Source organism: Passer montanus, unplaced genomic scaffold, assembly GCF_014805655.1.
Source record: "Passer montanus isolate IOZ18808 unplaced genomic scaffold, ASM1480565v1 scaffold23, whole genome shotgun sequence".
Taxonomy (NCBI): domain Eukaryota; kingdom Metazoa; phylum Chordata; class Aves; order Passeriformes; family Passeridae; genus Passer; species Passer montanus.
Window position 1 is genome coordinate 5,883,607 of NW_024366926.1, and position 19,361 is coordinate 5,902,967.

The 19,361-nt window shown below is 38.0% G+C and overlaps 1 protein-coding gene across 5 annotated transcripts in view; it reads left to right on the forward strand.

Annotated features, from left to right (window-relative positions):
* The window catches only part of SMARCAD1 (SWI/SNF-related, matrix-associated actin-dependent regulator of chromatin, subfamily a, containing DEAD/H box 1), a 43,498-nt gene that overhangs the window by 22,011 nt on the left and 2,126 nt on the right, over window positions 1-19,361 (forward strand). For 4 of the 5 annotated variants that reach the window (XM_039710453.1, XM_039710456.1, XM_039710457.1 and 1 more), the window contains 15 exons: window positions 660-749; window positions 1,374-1,458; window positions 2,909-3,300; window positions 8,571-8,773; window positions 9,965-10,055; window positions 11,251-11,350; window positions 12,829-12,888; window positions 13,099-13,174; window positions 13,610-13,745; window positions 14,719-14,856; window positions 15,168-15,263; window positions 15,693-15,810; window positions 16,101-16,222; window positions 17,353-17,541; window positions 18,667-18,785. In XM_039710453.1, coding sequence (XP_039566387.1) covers window positions 660-749; window positions 1,374-1,458; window positions 2,909-3,300; window positions 8,571-8,773; window positions 9,965-10,055; window positions 11,251-11,350; window positions 12,829-12,888; window positions 13,099-13,174; window positions 13,610-13,745; window positions 14,719-14,856; window positions 15,168-15,263; window positions 15,693-15,810; window positions 16,101-16,222; window positions 17,353-17,541; window positions 18,667-18,785 — 2,015 coding nt within the window. The remainder of the gene's footprint in view (window positions 1-659; window positions 750-1,373; window positions 1,459-2,908; window positions 3,301-8,570; window positions 8,774-9,964; window positions 10,056-11,250; window positions 11,351-12,828; window positions 12,889-13,098; window positions 13,175-13,609; window positions 13,746-14,718; window positions 14,857-15,167; window positions 15,264-15,692; window positions 15,811-16,100; window positions 16,223-17,352; window positions 17,542-18,666; window positions 18,786-19,361) is intronic. The other variant, XM_039710454.1, reaches the window with a different exon arrangement.

Below are 19,361 nucleotides of genomic sequence, written 5' to 3' on the forward strand. Positions count from 1 at the left end.
ACAAGTAGCTCTAACCAGTTTGCATTCAAAGCTCTAGGAAGGAGCTGATGTGAGGAGTATGAAGCAGAACAGCTTGTGGCCCGTGGAAGTTTTGGCACTTGTTAACTTCCATTTTGCAGGCTGATAGTAGCTGTTAGTGAAGCTATTGTTGATGAAAAGTTTTACTAGTTTTTGATGTGACTCCATGATGCTGTGACATAATATTTGTGGAATTTTTTACCCATAAATCTTAATATAAACACACCATTTGACATGTTTGTAGTGGGTTAAACACCACATGCTTTGTAAGCTAATCTGATCACCAAACCTGATGTCTTCTGCCTTCATTATCATTCAGAATTTCTAATAACTTTTGATTTTAAAGCAAAATAAACTAGACAGTTCTATATTATTTATGTTTTGGTATATAAGTTTGTACTGTATATGCTTATCAAGTAAAGAGTCCCAGTTTTTCATGACTGAAGACATTTTCTATGTTCATTAAAGTTTTGGTCTTTTATCATTGACTATTGATTAGGAATCACTTAAGCTTGAATTTGTCTTAAGTACTTTTGTCATTTAGAGTAGCTCTTTAAGGATAAAACAATACTGATTAGCTTTTCTTCTGTTTCTGTAGCTGTAATTAGTATTAAACCTAATAGGTACCTTTTTTAACATAGCTGGATGACTCAGAACCCAAAAGACAATGGGAGAGGCAAGAGATGCTCGTGAAGAAGTTGCAAAGTACATTCCCTGGACTGGATAAGGAGGTGAGCTGATGTCCCCCGATGGCACATCAGGTTTTGTGTTCTTAAGAAAACTGCAGCTGTTGATAGTCCATATGAAACACTTCTTTTACTGACAGCACTTCCAGAAAGTGCCCGGGGTAGGAAGGCTTTACTGTTCCTGCTTTTAGAATGTAACTTGTCCTGAGCTGAGAGCTGTGAGATGTGGTTAGGGCTACAGGGGACTTCTCTTCCTACATTTCTGGCCCTATGACAAGCCTAGCATAGTCAAATTTGATGACTTATTGTAAAAATGAAGAGGAAATGATCCCTCCGTCTCTCACTCTTCTTCCCCAGACTACTAAATATATTTAGCACTTTGTATTACTTCAGTACCTGATGGTCCTCAGCAGCTACTCAAGCTCTTTCATTACTGTGCTTGAAATTGTTGGAAGCAAAGATTGTTCATGTGTGTTCTTATACTTTTAAAGAGTGGAGTACAGCTCTGCCTAAACTGAGTGTACAAGAAACTGAAGGGTTTTCTCGTTTTGATTTCCATTTATTTTAAATTATCTGATTTACAGGGGTTTTCTTTGACTGATGTTACTAGGCACAGAAATTTAACTTGCACTTATCTCACCACAATAGAAATGTCTTATTTTTTACTAGGAGCTGAGAGAGGTACTTGAGGAACATAACTGGGTGTTTCATGATGCACTGGAGGCCCTGAAAATATTTGCAGACGACGAGGAGGGTAAAGACAGATTTATAATTCATTTTATCCAAAGACAAAACAGACATGTGATGCAAATATTTTTGAATGTTCAGCAATGACAGTACTATGCCTAGAAACTTGCACTTATACTTTAAATTAGTATTAAAGTGAGGTTAAAAGAAGGAAGCTCAATTTTTCTGTATTTTTATTTTTGCTCTCTAACTAGGGATAAATATCTTTGCCCTGCTAATACAGATAGGTATAAGAAGTTGTAATTACCTATGGGTATCTCTTAAAATATATTTTGGTGCATGTCAAAGCTGATACCTGCTCCCTTCCTGCTTGTTTAAAAAAAAAAAGAGTTTTTTTAACTGCACTATTTGTAAATTACTGGTTTCCAAACCAGTAATTACAAATAACTGCATAGGTAACAAGTCATACATGCTATTTTGTCAATTTTAAAATATGTTGTAGGGGAGGAACATCTGAGAAGCAGGCCTTGAATTTTGCAACCCGTCTGTAAATCCCAGTACTTTAAGCGTGGCAGGGAGCAAACCCAGTGAATCCAAGTAAATCTGCAAGTTAGAACTTAAGTCCTATTTAATGAGTTGATTACTTTTCAGTGTGTTACACAGCTGTCAGATATGTACATGTTTTGCTATATCAGCTATTTAAGTGTTCTTGGGACAGGGTAGTGTTCTTAACTGGTTTTTTTACTGGTGGAGAGAGCTAGCAGTGCTCAGGAAGTTGTGTCCTTGCTCCTGCTTCTGAGAAGGCACATGTCAGGGTTGGGCTCAATCAGCAGCAAGCTGGGATTGGAGAGAAGAGAAACTTCTGTACTGCAAGTGCTCTCTTGCAATGAAGGAATCAAAACCCTTACAAGGCCCTTCTGAAAATTACTTGCTTGTGTTCAGTTAAACACCTTCTGTCTTATTTTAAGGCAGCTAAGTTATTTTGGTTGGAGATGGCTCATTATTTGAGGTTTTTTAGCAAGTGCATGTTTTCAGTGTCCCACCCCAAATACTGTACTACAGTGCATTAAAATGGAAAAAATTTATTATTTTCTTGGTGAAAGAAGGCTTGTTTTCTCAAGTCAGAATTGATATCTCTGCAGTCAGGTGCTGTGGAACCCGTGTCTCATCTTAAGGATACATCAGACTTCTTAACTGTTTGCTTGGATTCAGAGCTTCTGCAGCTCACAAATATGACATTATATTGATCATCTGTATTTTAAGATACTTAAAACCTTCTGCTATTTGACCATTCTACAAATGAGCTTTACTTATCTTCCACTCTTAGAGCTATTTATATATTTTATACAGATTTGCTTTTCTGTTCTCTTAGGATCACCTGCTTTGAGTTCTTGTGTATTAAATGCTAGAACTGTGTTTTACAGATCTGTAGGTTTTACTTTGGAAGAACAACTTGTGTTTTCATCAGCCCCATACCAGTATGCATTGACTTGGTACCTTCTGTGTTGCATGCGCAGGTATAGAATTTCCTCCCAAAAGTAAAGTTGCTGACTGGACTGAAGCATCCACTAAAACCCAGAATGAGGAGAGTAAAGATAAGATGAAGCAGAAGGCTTCTGAGAAAGAGCAGAATGGCTTTCAGAAAAAGGACAAAGGCAAAAGGAGCATTTGGAGTGCTGAGAGAGAAACAGAACACACGGAGGACGAGTCCGCTTCTGAAGACGGCGGAAGCTCCCTGGATGAGGACTACAGCAGTGGTGACGAAGTGATGGAGGATGGCTACAAAGCAAAAATCCTCAGCTTCCTGCAGGATGCTTCCCTGAGTGAACTGTCTCTGATTCCCCAGTGTTCTCAGAAAAAGGCTCAGAAGATAATAGCGCTCCGGCCCTTTAACAGCTGGGAGGCTCTGGTAGGTCTGCATTCTTGCTTTCCTATCCCCAGCCTGCCTAGAGTCAAGGTGGCTTCAGCCTAGGGAGGCTTAGATGGGTGGCCTTATCCTCATTAGGCTGAAATGCTATGTTCCTCCTAAGCCAATAGCATTTCAAATAGTGTCATATGACCTGATTTTGAATGAATTAAGGGGTGATTTTTCTGGAAAACTCAAGCTGATTGGCTGACATTACTGTCACTCACTCTGTAGCACAGAAAGTTGGTTGATTTCACTGCAGAAGGAGAAATTAGAGCTTTCACTTGAGAAGGAGGTGTTTGCTAGCCTGTTCTGAGCTCTTGTAGCTGAAAACTCATGCAGGAGGGAAGAATGTGACAGGACCTTTACTGCAGACACTTGTGCAGCAGCAGCAGCTTCCAGGGTAGCTCCATGATTGAAGAAGCCAGCATGGATATTTTCACTTCCAGGCAAGAAATGGTCGTTCTCTTTTTTTTCCTTCTTTTGTGCCTTTATTCTGCTGCATCTTAGTTTCTAGCATGGTTTTGCTAGCTAAGCAATGCAGCCATTTTTAGTGGAATGAGCTGCTGTGTTTTATTAATGAAAGGTAAAGCTTCAGAAGGTTAAGCCACAATCCACCACAGAAAGGAAAACAGTGTCTGTTGGTAAGTACGTTATCTGCTGTCGCTTTGTTGTTACTTTCAGATGTTTACCATGGCTTGTTTGTAGACTTCACATTTTATACAGTTTCAGTTAACTGCAAGACCTCAGACCTGCTAAGAGCAATGTCCTGGTAAGAAATTTGAATTCTTACAGTCTGTTACAGCAGATTGTCTCGATTTCATTTATTGGTGCTTTGGATTTTAAAGCAGTGACTGCGCACAGGCCTTTTTACAGAATAATTGGTGTTTTTTCATCAGTGTTTATTCTGAACCCCCCACTGATGTATGCAAGAACTTTTTCAATATGTGTAAAAAAAAAAACATTTATTATTCAGTGTGTGAAATATATTACCACGAAAGAATAAGAGTTACTAAACAGAATTTTAAGGAAAACAAAGTGATCTTTGTGTTGTAAGGGGTGGGGGGGGAGACAAGAAGACGATACGTGAAAAAATACGAGGTATTGGTATGCTGCAAAAGAAATCCGTTTTGCCCCAAGCCGTTGGCTTCTCACAGAACATCTGTCATACAGCTATTACTTTCTAAACTTGTTGGATTTTGTCTGAGCTTAATTCTTTGCAGAAGTATTTGCTACAGGGCTCTTTTCTTTTTCTGTGTTAAATATTTTACAGTAAAAAACCACTGCATGGGCCTGTTTGCATTCAGAATTTGTCTTTCATGAAGATTGCTGCTGTCAACAGCCACATGTTTATGTAGTGTTGTGAATACTTGCCCAGAGTAGGAGTGGTTTGCAGCAGATTTTAGCAGATGTTTTGTATCAGTGTGGATTTAATTTTTATAAAGATCCAGTAACTCAGTAACCCAGTGTTTTTCCTACCAATTAATAAGGGTGGTTAGAATAATGGGGAGGGCTGATTCAGTTAGAGCATTAAAGAAATTGGCTTAATTTTAATTCTCTTTTTATTGTAATGGTATCTTGTGTAACACAATGTGAAGTACTACAAGTTGTTACCACTTGTTCATTATTAGAATTGAGGAAGATATTAAGACTCTCGGTCTGAGATTAACAATAAAGCCTACTTATTTGTAAATTGAATGTTTTATTCCAGGAAAACATAAATGAGAATGTATTTTTTTTATTCTAGATGGGTTTTTTTTAAGTTGGACTAAGCTATTTTGTTTCAAGAGACTTTAAATTAATTTTATAAGCTCATAAGATTAGTAAGAGCACTTGGAAATACTTATTCTTTAGAGCAGATATTTCAAGTGTTTAACTTGATCTTGTAATGCTTAAAACACACAGAAAAAACTTAGTAGACATGGCTCTCAAAATAATTGGGAGAGAGCTGAAATTTTCCTTGCTTACATAGATTAATTCATTTGGCAGTTTAGAAATGCCTACACTGTAGGTCAAGTACATTTTCCAGGAGGAAACCTGGTATCTTTTCCTAATATCCAGCATCAACTTTCCCTGGCACGGGTTCAGGCCATTTCCTCAGGTCCTGTCCCTGGTCACCACAGAGAAAAGATCTGTGATTGCATCGCTGATTCCCCTTGTGAGGAAGTTGTAACTGCAGTGAGGTCTCCCCAGTCTTCTGTGTTGGCTTCTCACTGCTCTGTCCTGTTTGCTTTGAGGTCCTGATGAGACCCGACTGGCACACATTGTGGGCCAGCAGACAGGATGGTTTCTTTCCTTGATGGAAGCACTTCTGGGCACCAATTGCCCTTCCTCTTCATCCTAACTCCTTTATAAAAGTTGTTGGTGCTTAATTATATTTTAATAGCACTCTCATTTCCCACCTGTGGAAGTGCCCAGTGTTGGAAACGGAAGAGCTCGCGCCATTTCTCAGCAGAGAGCCTGTGAGCACAGTCACGTAAGGGCAGTACCTGCCTGCCTTCACTGTGTGCCAAGAAACAAAAGCAAAGCCTAGACTGGCTCCCAGAGATGCTCAGCCGAGGTTCTGGGGTCTGGATTGGTGGTCTTGCAATTTTCTGCTTCTTCTGGTAAATGTGGGAGAGGAAGTGGAGAGGGTTTAATGCTGTTCTGTTTCATTTTTTTTAAGGTGTATAACTGTTATGTGCTGGGATTTCCTTTTAGTGTAAAAACATATGTATCAGTGTGAGACTTGCATGTATCCTCTCATTTTTGTCATTCACAGTATTATTCTATCACAAAATAAGAGGGTTTAATGCTGTTCTGTTTTTTGGGGTGTTTTTAAGGTGTATAACTGTTACCTGTTGGGATTTCCTTTTAGTGTAAAAACATATGTATCAGTGTGAGACTTGCATGTATCCTCTCATTTTTGTCATTCACAGTATTATTCTATCACAAAATAAGCTGTCTTGCATTTAAAGACTTTGTGGTCTACAGAAATTCTTACAGAATACACACCAAGTCAAGTGATGGAAAGTGTTACATTGAAATACTGACATAGAACATCACTTACTTTACAGGGGAATGGGAGAACTGAGCTGTCAGAGGTTGATGTACTTGTCCATCATATTCTGTACACTGCAGCAGTATATGAGCTAGGAGGTACAGACTGAAGGGAGAGTAGCTCCACCTTTGTCATCTCTATTTGTTTGCCTCCATATGTACAAACTGCCACAAAAACCAGACTCCAGAACCACATTGCACCAAAGCCAGCTGAAGGGAAGCAGCAAATGCAGCAGGTTACCAACTGCTTACAGTGGAACTGGTCGAGGTCGAGGCTGACTTTCACCCTTAGGCATTAAAGGGAAAGCCAGCTGCTTACAGTGGAACTGGTTTTTGTTGGTCGAGGCTGACTTTCACCCTTAGGCATTAAAGGGAAAGCCATCATCATCTTGCAAGTGGTGTAAAGTAAGCCCAGGCAGAATGTGCTGGTGTGGCAATTCCAAATATGCTGGGAAAGCTCATGGGCTCAATTTCCATGATGGTCTCACATTTTTGGGCCTCATTTGAAAAAAGCTGAACTTGGGAGGGTATCAGAACCTCTAGAAAGCAAAGGCCACCTGTGGATCTGCTTTGACTTCTGAGCAGGGTAGCACCCTGTGCTTCACATGCAAACCAGTGGCTAAAGTATTTCTTGTTGCAACTTGGATGTGGATGTTACTGTGCTGACATGAAACAATACAATTTCTGTTCATAACAGATGGCTCAATTCTCCACACCTTTATTTATGGATTACAGGATTTTCTATTCATGCCAACCAAAGCTTTAGTCATCAAAACAAATGTCGAAATTTTGTAGACACCTATTAAAAACTGTGTTCTTTTTTAATTCTAAATAGGGGTGTCTATTTAGAAAATTTCTTTACAGGTGTTGAAACGTGTATGTTAGCCTGGTCTAACCCAGGAGTGTTGGTCAACTTTCTGGAGTTTGTTTAAAATCAAAAAAGCACAAACAAAAACGTACCCCCAGACTGTAATTGCCTCACTCTGGTTATTTTTAAGATATTTTTCTAAACATTTCTGAATGTTTCTTAAATTCTGTTTTTAATCTGGTTATAATCTTTACCTTAAACTTGCTTTTACTCTGCAACGTGACAAGATTGGTGAGTTACTTAAAACATAATAGCTGGATCATACGACTTGTTTTTTATGGAAGGAGTTCTTGGAGTGTATATACATATGAAGTTTTGTGCTAAATTTTAACAGATCCCTGATCTAAAATTCAGAAAAATCTGTGTGAAAACTACTTGTTTTTTAATACAGGAATGCTGAATCCAAAACACCTTGTATTCTTCAATTCTTTAAATACATTAATAAATAAAAAAAGCCTGTTCTTTACAGTGAAATATGCATAACTACTCGTGCAAATACTATCATTACAAATGTGACCCCAGTTACTGCAGAAATATTTATAGTGGTAGGTTTTACACTTTCTGCAGATGGCTCTAAGTGGAATTTAGGAGAAATTGATGGGCCCTAGGGGCCTGTTTTGATACAACTTGAGGCTGCTTGTCTCTGACATGTAAAATATTCATACTGTGATGAAGATCTGAAATTTGGAGGAGGGAAATACAGTGTTTATAGTGTGGACTTGAGGAAGCAAGTTGTGGAAGTAACGCTTGTTGTACTGGAAGTACTTGGTGACCACAAAAAACTTGGCACAATGCCTAAGTCCACTTTGACTACCTTTGTGGTAGAGTTAAAACTGGAACCAAGTAATGCTGAGCTCCAGACAGACCATAACAAAGTGTAATAACCTTCATTACAGGTGTCTTTGTTTGCCTTGGTGCCTACATTATGCTTACATTTTCTACCTTTAGTATGTAACAGGGTTTGTTTAAAAGGGCATCTTAATGAGAATCAGTCGGTTTTTTTCCTTCCTTTTGGGATTTTGTTCTGTTCGTGTGCCTGGCCTTCAAAGCTGGCCTTTGCAGTGCGTGTTGCCTCCTGTTGAGGATTTTGAGTTTAAAGTGCTTGTATTTTATGTTAGTAACTCTTCAGAGAATTTTTATTACTTAAGATTTCAAGTTTCATAATGTGAGGAGCTGCAATGACAACCTTCAGTGTGGATTCACACAGTTTGCAGTGGGCCAAGTGTAAGGAGTATTTGGAATTTTGAGAGTAGATGGGGATGCTGTTGCTGTCTACTACTTGACTTACTGCCTGGATCAGCTGTGGATTTTCACTGCAATTGCTATTACCAGTGTTCATAGGTTTTTAATTATTATTATTTTGCAGTTTACAAAAATGACGAAGACTTCTGGTTTGTCAGAGGATATAGTGTGGAACTGCAAGATACTGCTGAAGGAGAGGGATGTGGTTCTAAAGCTCATGAATAAATGTGAAGACATTTCCAATAAACTGACAAAACAGGTAACCAGTATTACTAGAGGAGGAGGATGTGGATGGAACATAGAGCAACCCTCCATTCTGAATCGCAGGTATCTCTCATTTTTATACTTTAGAAGGGTGTTGGACAATAAGGTGTACTTGAAGACTGGGATTTTCAGAACTGTAGTCTCTGAAAGTAGAGTTGCAGATTTTTGATACTTAGTAGCACTCAGTGAGAGAATCTTAATAGTTTTTAAGTGTATCAGAAAAGCTGGTGGGCAGGATAAGAGCATAAAAATTATAACTGTTTTATTTCCTCCAGTTTCTGGTGAATATACCAGCTAACCTTAAGCAATGGAATCATGAGTTGTCAACTTATTTCAAATAAAAACCCAAGCAAACCTGCGTCTGTAATGAGGGGCAGATTTCAAATAGAATTTGATTTCAAAAATGCTAAATTGGAACAAATCTAAGCCAACTGGGCAGGTTTATCAGCTGAATGAAAGACATTGGTCAGGAAGTTCAGGTGTACCAAGTAATCTGGAACTCTGTATCTAGTCGGAGTGGCAGCTGGAATGTGTTGTGGGGAAGGATTTCTTTCAGAGAAGTAAATTGGTAAGGATCTCCAAATAGCTGTTAGGAGGAATGGAAATGGATGTGGTGGAGGGTATTATTCTAAGGGTTAAGAAATGTAGGGGTGTAGTGGGAATGGCCAAAGTAGCAGCTTGAATTCCAGTTGGATGCTGTTAGAAGCAATAGATACTCAGCTGTGTGAAAATAAAGCCTTGGAGGAGGTAGGAAGTCTTAGGAGGAAGGATGTCAGTGATGCTTCTGCTTTGGAAAAAGTGCTGAATTGGGTGACTTCTGTTGAGTGTGTTTTGTGGGTTGTGTGTTTGGGTTTTTCTTTGGTGCTGACACATACAGTAATTGTACAACAGAGCAAAATTAGGGATGCAGCTGCAAAATGCCACTGAATTAATTGTGTCTTTTAGAAATGAGTAGTTCTCTAACTGCTTTTATCTGGTTGTGTATCACTGATTGTAGAAGAGAAGTATTTCTTTTGTCACTCACTTTGATCATTTAAGGTCTGTGAAAATGGAGATAAGCAATTCAGTTTGTGTACAGGTGACTGATTAAGAAAGTTTGTGTTTTTCACTACTAGGTCTGGAGTGCATTAAAATTAATGCAGTGTTAAATAAAGGCAGTGTTAAATCTGCCAGTCTGTGATTACAGTGAGTGTAAAGCTGTGTTTCGAGGAGAAACAAATAAAAGGTGGTAATAAGCTTAATTGTTTTTAACAGTTTGAAACTGAAGCCATATCAGAAGATTGGTTTGAACTGGTTAGCACTGCTGTATAAGCACAGATTGAATGGCATCTTGGCTGATGAAATGGTAAGTGTTAAACTGCTTATTTAAGAATTGTTAAAATTTTGCAAAAAAGACTGTGTTAAATCCTTGCCTAGAAACCTCCAGGAGATTATAAGTAATCCTAAATTGCAAACAGTTCTCCAGGATCTTAGAAGCTGCTCAACTCCTTTCCATCTGAAAATCAAAGATAGCCTAAGATTCATGGACGCTTAAAAATCACATAGTGTCTTCTGGTGCAATGGAACTGGTTTCTACCACAACAGCTTATTTTCAAACCATTGAGTTTAACAGCTCCTCGGCCAGAAATAGAATTAATTCTACAACATTTAGCGTAGTGACCCGCGCTCCTATGTTCTTGATTTCCTCACCAGTTTCAAAACAGGCAGATAACAATACAGGAAAAACCAAGTGGGTAGAAACCTTCTCTGCTTCTCCAGAAGCAGCATTTCCACCATTTCTTGTCATGACACTCGTCATCAACTGTGAACTAAGAGAGACAAGCTTTTGGGTTTGAGGTTTTGTTAATGGCTGATACCACCCATAATTGTACAACAGAAAAAACTTACTGATGCAGCTGCTGAATTTGTGGTCTGTTGTTTTTAATCCTGGCTGCTGTTTGTCTTCTGATGAACCATGAATGAAAGCACTGCTTTGCCTTGCTGTGATTTAGGCAGTGTTTCTCAACTTCTGTATATTTCATGCTAGTAAGAATATGGGGTTTTTTTGTGGTAGATACGCAAAATTTTTTAATTCAAGATGCAAAAAACAGGAAAAGTGAGAGTTGGTGGAAATGTAGGCTTATCTTTAATCTGATTTGCATATTAAATTCCACTTCAGAAATACTGGAATACCCTTTGTACAACTGGGTCAAATGGAAATAGGCATTTAGTTTCCAAGTAATCATTTTTCTCTGCACCATTGGTTTAGGAAGGTAAATTTCTGGAGATTATTTGAGGGATGAACTTGAACTAAAATGAAAGACTTCATTAATTGAAAACATGAATCTTTGTTCAAATATTGAGCTGAAATGATAAGGAAGTTTGAGGTTGTACTTAAGAAGGAGTTGTCTTCTGTAAGCTTAGTTATTCAGAACAAATTTTCTGATCAGATTTCTAATCTTTACTGGGTCATCAATACACTGTAATTGTCTTAAGAATTCAAAACAATTTTATGTCATGCAGATGGTAAATTTTGTTTAAATGGATTTATTTTCTCTTAGGGCTTAGGAAAAACAATTCAAGCTATTGCATTTCTGGCTTATCTCTACCAAGAGGGCAATAAAGGTCCCCACTTGATAGTTGTGCCAGCTTCAACGATAGGTAAGTTACAACCTTCAAAAATCTTTTTGTTAGAGAAAAAATAACCGAGCCAATCATGGACATGTTGTAAAGCAAAGATAAATTAATGAAAGAAAATTGGATTTTCTTATGATGGTAATCAGCTCCTTAAGTCATTTGAATTGGAATGCAGACCATACTGCAGGCATGCTTTTTCTGAATTAATTAGACTTAGCATGGAACTTTTTTAAGACAATCTGTCTGCTTTGAAAAAAATGAAGGTGCTTGTTACAATCTGAACTTGTGTAGCAAAGTATTCTTTTTACTTATTGAGTATTGGCTGAACTTGCTAGTCTTCAGGCTGTGCTTAGGGCTAGGTTCAATGACATTTTAAACATTCCCTGTCTTTTTTCCTCTTTACTGCACAGCATCTGTCAAAGCAGATGAAAATCCTAAAATGATCAGGCTAACTGTCTTTTACTTGTGTGTTCTGATTGTTTTATGGCTTCAGTTGAAATTGGAAAGAGGATGATGGAATAAAATGTTACCAAAGCTGGTGAGGTTGAGCAGAAAATGGTTATTGATGGAGTTAAATTTGGATTTGTTGAATGGCAGGGGAAGTAACAAGTTGAGTTTAGAAAGTAAATGCTGTTTTTAGTATAAAATACTTATTTGGGCTTCAAAAATCTCTCTTGATGCATCAGAAAAGTTTCCAGTTGTTCAACTTAAATTTGAAATCCTCACTTTTACTGTGCTTTCAAACTCCACTGGAACCCACTTTTTAAAACAACTCTTAATAATGCATATATTAAAACCTGAGGTGTGTGCAAGTATGTGAAGAAAGGTGCTTTTGTGAAGTCAGTCTTAGAGTCCCAATAGTAGAGGCAGGTTGGCAATGCCTGGGCAGTGCAGTCTGCTGGCAGTTTTCCTGACATTTCCAGAGGTGTCTCCTCACCCCTGACCTGGGTACCTCCCCTCTCCAAGTGGCATTTAGCAGCATCCCCCTTCTGCTGTGGTTTGGGGTCAGCACTTGTTGGCTGTCAAGCAGCTTCCCCTTGGGCACAGCAGTGTTGCCTGTGGCTGCTGTGCTGCTGCACACCTGGAGCTGCACAGCTGGGATGTCAGGCTCCCAGAGGCACTGTCTCTCCTTGTGATACACTTCTGCAGGCAAGTACCAACAGATTAAGTGATTTGCTTTCTGGGGATTTAACTGTCTAGGGAAGAAACCAAGCTGCAGAGTTACACATTGTGTTTATTTCATACAGTGGTTACAGATGATGCAGGGTCTGTTCCTGCAGGAGTTTAAAGAGCAAGCTGGTTGAGTTACTAAAGCCCAGTTAGGGTTGATCCAGTTTCTTACTTGCCAGTTTTACAGTTTTAAGACAGAATGTCTCTTAACCTTCAGGAGAATTCAAAGGGATTTGCATCAAAATCAGATGTTTCGGTTGATGCTGAAGTGTGAAACAGTAGGACCTAATAAATTAAAATTACTTGGGTTTTGTTTTAATGTTGTCTTACAGATAACTGGATAAGAGAAGTTCATCTGTGGTGTCCTGAACTGAATGTCCTCTTTTACTATGGTGAGGAATCTAGTTTGGAAGTGAATCCAATAATGCAGTTGCTTGCATGGCAAGTGCAAGAAAAGATTAATTGCTCTTGGCAGTGTTGTTTTAAGACAGTTGTTGAAGTATACAGATTTATTGATGAGTGATTTCTCTGCAGTGTCTTTAATTATTACATGTATATAAATATATGTAACTGTACTCATTTTATGATTTGTCCTTCTTTAGGGTCCCAAGAAGATAGGAAACATCTCAGGTTGGACATTCACAATAAAGTCGTTGATTTCAATGTGATCGTGACTACGTAAGTACAGTTAAAACACTACAAACAGGGAGCTTCAGTGAGGTCCTGCTGACCTCTAGTGGTACAAGAAACCAGACAATTTTAGGATTTGGGTTTCGGATAATGGTTAACTAGGGTTTTATGATCATGTAAGAGATACTGTGTCATAGGTGCTTTAGATATGTGTCTGTTAGCATGTATATTGCAGATAATATTACATTGTAATAGACTTCAGCAAATTTTTAGGAAGTGTTGCTGAGAGCATTGACTCATCAAATAAACTGAAATAATTTACCAGTAAAGAACTCTGTTGTAGTTGGTTATTTCCAGGGAGGTCTACTGCCCCTCATGCACTTTTTCCATAACTCTTAATATTAGAGAATTTAATTTGATTGTGATAACAGTACATTCATTTTCAGAGAGAGACTAAGTGCAAGTAATATTTGTCTCTGACAGATACAACTCTGCAATCAGCAGCTCGGATGATCGAGGACTGTTCCGCAGGCTGAAGCTTAACTATGCAATTTTTGATGAGGGTCATATGCTCAAGAACATGAGCTCTATCCGCTACCAGCACCTCATGACAATTAATGTAAGAGATTTAGTTATTGCTGGGTTAGAGGGGACAGCTCCTGGGTTTTCTGTAGGAGTTACAAGCAGGGGGAAAGTGGAATATTAACTGCAATGTTCAAGGACATGTAACTTTAAAGGAACTGCAGTATGCAAGTGGGTTTAAGTGTTGGTGTGGTGTAAGGAGTAGATGCTGCACTGTGATCACTTCTGGGACATAAGCTCCTAAAGAAATGTAGTAAATTTCAAGCAAATTCCCAATTACATCTGATAGTAGTAAAGATTTTAAAGACGCTATTCTGATTACTTGTGCTGAAACCTTGTAGTATTTAAGGACCTACTCTGATAGGGTAAGAAAAGCCAGCTTGTAAATATTTTTTTTTGTGGCTTGCTGCCTGAGTAAGCAGAGTTTTGAAAAAGATTTGAGAACAGCTCTTTCTCTGAATAATATGATCTAGCACTGTAATATTTGTACAGTAATAATGAACTTAAGATCATTTACTGCAATGTATTTTTCAAGATCATGTTTTCATCAATAGCCTTTTTAAAAAGCTGTTCTTTAAGCAATAAAACTTGCTTGTACTTGCTACAAAACTTGTGCCTAAGTCTGTATGACATTAGAGAACTTGATATGGAAGCAGCAATTAGCACAGTCATCAGGAGGAAGAAAAAGTACCCCAAACAACAAAAGAAACCCAACAACAATAACCAAAACAAAGCCCAAACAGATCAGTCAAGACGAAGCCTAATAGATCCAGGAATGCTTTTTTAATTGCCTTAAATTGGTGTGCAGTTCCCCACAGATCTGTAAACAGTTTTGTTGACTTAACAAGGAAATTATTCCATGAGTTCCAGATATAATACAAGTTTAAATAGTTCTTATTGAAACAAAGTTCATTTTCTCACTTCTCCATAGCTGTGGCTTTTTTGCCAATAATATTTTTTAGCCCGTTTGACAAATCTTTCTCATTGCTCTTTGCACTTTGGACAAACAGGCCAAGAATCGCTTGCTGCTAACAGGGACTCCCGTTCAAAATAATCTGTTGGAATTGATGTCCCTCTTGAATTTTGTCATGCCCGATATGTTCAGCAGTAGCACAAGTGAAATTCGAAGGATGTTCTCTTCAAAAACAGTGAGTATCATGAATTCTCTTCTTGAAAATAAATTTTTCCTTTTTGCTAGAAGACTGCTATTGCTGCCTAACTTCCGTTTTATTGGTATTTTATGGAAAAAAGTAATGTGATTATGAAAATCTAGAAAATGAAGCAATTGAGTAAACCTTTTACATGAAAATATCCTGTAAGAGGATATCTTGGAATATTAATGGGCAGGTCAAGTATGGCTGTTTTGGCTGGGGTTTTCATCAAGTTAGAGAAGTTAAGGTGGTGGTGTCAGAGCTGAAAGCTTCACGCTGCAATTGAATTCTTTGAATGTTTTCCTTAGAAGAGTGCTGAAGAACAAAGCATATATGAGAAGGAGAGAATTGCACATGCAAAGCAGATAATAAAGCCATTCATCTTGAGAAGAGTAAAAGATGAGGTAACATTTTATCTTTAGAATGATGGGTTTGTGTTATCAAAAAGCCTGATAATCTCTGAGACCAACACCATAATATGAGATTAAATTACTTATTGATCTTAGAAAATGTTAATGGGCACTTGCAGACTTCAGTGGTCTGAAGGGGGTAATGCTGATTAGCAGGGGAGTAGGTCCGAAGTATTGCATATAATAAATATTATTTCATGTAGTTCTGGAGTGTGCAGACCATGTTACTTGAGGGGAGGTTGATGTATAATCTAGGTCAAGACCTGAGTTAAATTGCTGCCTGAGTTAGTGAAGTTACAAGCAGTGTGAAAGGATCTGGGGTGAGGAGAATTAACAGAGTATCATAACAGCTATAAGACAGTGCAAAATTATTGATGGTTCATGACAATGCAGGTTTTATCTGGTATAATTTTGTTTTGTCAGGTCCTTAAACAACTACCTCCCAAAAAAGATCTCATTGAACTGTGTGCGATGTCTGAGAAACAGGAACAACTCTACTTGGCTCTCTTAAACAAGCTTAAGAAAACCATCAACAGTAATGGTATGTAAGGGCCTTGTTTGCTTTTGGTGGATTTTGTCATGCTGAGATATATGTTGAATGTGACTACAGTCTTTGCTTTGTAGAAATGTCTAATGTTCATAAACTGTCTATATCCCTTCTATGAATTTGTTTGAAGTTCAGGTAGTAGGTGAATTTTCAAACTGAGTTCTTGCAAACAAAGCTCTGCTGAGAAATAACAGTGTTTCAGATGGTTCTTTTCAATAGTAGTACAAAGTAGAGCTTTGTGCTAATTTTCAAAAGTAGTACAAAGATGCCTTCTTTGTTTACAGAGAAAAACTCTGATATGGGAAATGCAATGATGCAACTTAGAAAAATGGCCAATCACCCTCTTTTGCATCGTCAGTACTACACAAATGACAAGCTCAGAACAATGTCCTCCCTCATGCTCAAGGTAAGGGGATGAAGCAATCCTTCATTTCTCAGAACTTCTAATGCAAACTTGTTTCTTTGTGTGGTTTGTTGTCAGGCTTCTGGTCAAAAATGTCTTTGCCAAACTTAATTCATTGTTGCTGCTTTTTATTTCTCTGCATCTATCCAGAGCTCTAATCAAGCTCTGTAGGTATTTAACACTGATTTTTGCATCATTAGAATTGAGACAACAGTTGTGGGTCTGTAGTCTCCTTTTCATAAACTCTGCCTTAGCACCTCTTCCCTCCACCCCAGAATTTAAAGCCAGAGTATTTATGGAAAAAATCTTAGGTGGGCACTTGAGTTTAGTAGCTTTCTGAGTAGCAAGAACTGAGTAGTACAAAACTAAAATAGAGAAGGCCTAAATATAGATATGTTAAGGATTTTTTTTTTTTAATTAGTATGGGGTTAATGCCTGAGGAACTTGGTGAAAATTGTTGCTGATGTCTAAAATATTAAAAAAAAAACCAAAAAAACAACAAAAAAAAAAAACAACTCAGTGTGCCACAGGTGCTCTAAATAAGTTGGAGCTGGCTTTGAATATTCTTCACCTTTTTTTAGAGTGAAGCCAGATGTGGTTGGGGAAGCAAGAAGTGACCCATTGGTTTACAAAGGATTTTTGTCCCTTTTTATTCCCATACCATTCTACTGCCCAGATGTGGCTTTTTTTTCTTCATTCTTCCAGGCATGACATCCCTCTACCCACCCTACATCTTGGGCTGGGTTTTCCATGTCTTCTACCATCTGTCCAAGGATTGGACCTCCCTTTTAGGGAGTGTGTCTTTAGGGGAAGAGGTCTCATAAAGGGGTAAAAGGTCATAGGGCTTGATGGGAAGTAGGTAATTGTTATGAAGGTTTAGCATATCCTTCTTAAGTTTTTGGCAGTCTGAGTCCTTCTAAGAGCTGAACTGTGAAGTCAATATCCTGTCCTATAAATCTAAGGTTGAGAGTTCATCTTTCATTGCTTGCATGAGCCAAGTTCTAGCATTTGTCCACATCTAGGTGTGTTACTTTTTTCTTGCAGAGATTGTGGATGTTACTGTGTGGTGGTTTTGGTTTTAGTTCTCTGGTAAGATTGTGTATTGTATGATTTCCCTTTGTTTTTGCTAATAGGAACCCACACATTGTGATGCTAACCCTGACCTTATCTTTGAAGATATGACAGTCATGACAGATTTTGAGCTGCATGTGCTTTGTAAGCAATATTCTCACATCAATGACTTCATGTTAGATGTGGATCAGATCCTGGATTCTGGAAAGTTTAGAGCATTGGAACGCATTCTCTCCGACCTTAAAGAGAAGGTATTACAGATGACTGAAGCTTTTCCAGTCTAAAGAGCGTCCCTAAATAACTGGTTAAATTAATATCTGCCAGCTCTCTATGCAACCCCGTTGCTTTGCTGTGGAGTTTTACAATGCAATTTAGTGCATGTGCAGGATTGAGAAGCAACACTTACAACTTTTAATGTGCAGCCCTGAGGATGTGCATCACTTTAGAGACAGCTGAAATAAATTTTCCCAGTTTATCAAGTTTCAGAGTATTCATCCCAAGTTAACTACTCTGTTAATATATGGGGTCTTGCATAATTTTCACACCTCATGGACTTGGACCTTCTCTTGGCAATTGAATAACTGTATTACAGTAGAATAATTGTGTGTGTTAAGCCAGAGGAAAGGTAGGAGGAAGTCCTGCCCTGAGATTCAAACAGGTTTACTTTGCAAATAAGCATGTGCCATATTGCTTCAGAGTATCCTGAATTTGAACAGGTGGGTGCTGTGGATCTGACTATTTCGGACAAAATAGGGCTAGTCTGTGTATTACATGAAATATTTAAATTTAAGTTTTGAATAAAAATATTTTTATGTTTATGGATGAAATGATCTGTCATTTATGCATTTGATATGTGGTTTGTTTGAGCCATCTAAGTACAAACTAAAATATTACTGCGATAACAGTAAGTGAGATCCAGATCTACTGGATATGAAATCTTCACTGAAAGTCAATCCTGACTCAATGATTTTTAGCTTAGTCTTTTATTTTGGAAAACAGGGATTCTGTGAAAGGAAAATAGACAAAATAGGGCTACTCTGTGTATTACAGGAAATATTTAAATTTAAGTTTTGAATGAAAGTATTTTTATGTTTATTGATTAAATTATCTGTCATTTATGCATTTGCTATGTGGTTTGTTTGAGCCATCCAAGTACAAATTAAAATATTACTGCGATAACAGACAGTAAGTGAGATCTAGATCTACTGGATATGAAACCTTCACTGAAAGTCAATCCTGACTCAATGATTTTTAGCTTAGTCTTTTATTTTGGAAAACAGGGATTCTGTGAAAGGAAAATCATATATTTGCATCAATAAAGAATTCTTGTGCTTTATAGTTGGCATGTTTCAAAAATTTTTGCTTTGTCCTTTCAGGGTGACAGAGTTGTGTTGTTCAGCCAGTTCACTATGATGCTGGACATCCTGGAAGTTTTCCTGAAACACTGGCAACACAGATACCTTCGGCTGGATGGGAAAACGCAGATTTCTGAGCGGTATGTGACTCTTGCCAAAAGTGAGAGAAAATGAATGTGTTAGAGAGGGGGAGGTGACTTTGGACCCTTACCTTTGTTTCCCAGTGTATAGAAGTCTGTGCTCACTGGACATTGACCATAGAAGGCGTTTAATGTTGAATTTCAGATTACTTTAGTAAGGGTGAGGCTGAAAGGTGAGGTTTAGGTGGTGTGGTTAATAGTCTTAGCCATGGAAATGAAAACTATGTCTTCAGCAGTTCCTTTTGTGTTTGATTTGTGTGTCAGCATGTCATAACACCAGTAGCTATTCCTTGGAGATAAAGTGTATCTCTTTTACAATAGGCAGATACACTTTGTTTCTCTAGGACAAACCATTCTGTCTGTCCCTGCAGTTGAAAATGCTGCAATGCCTTTCTTGTTAGAGCTGAGCTGGTTTTCTTTCTCAAGAATTTTTGAAGGGTTTTTTTTATGCTTCTTCCTTCATTTCAAAAAACTGTCATTTTTGCTGTGATGTTACTTCCCATGTAGAGCTGATGTCTGTTTCTGCCCTTGCATGTGCAGTTATTGTCATGAAAATTGTCATGAAGCAAAATTCAT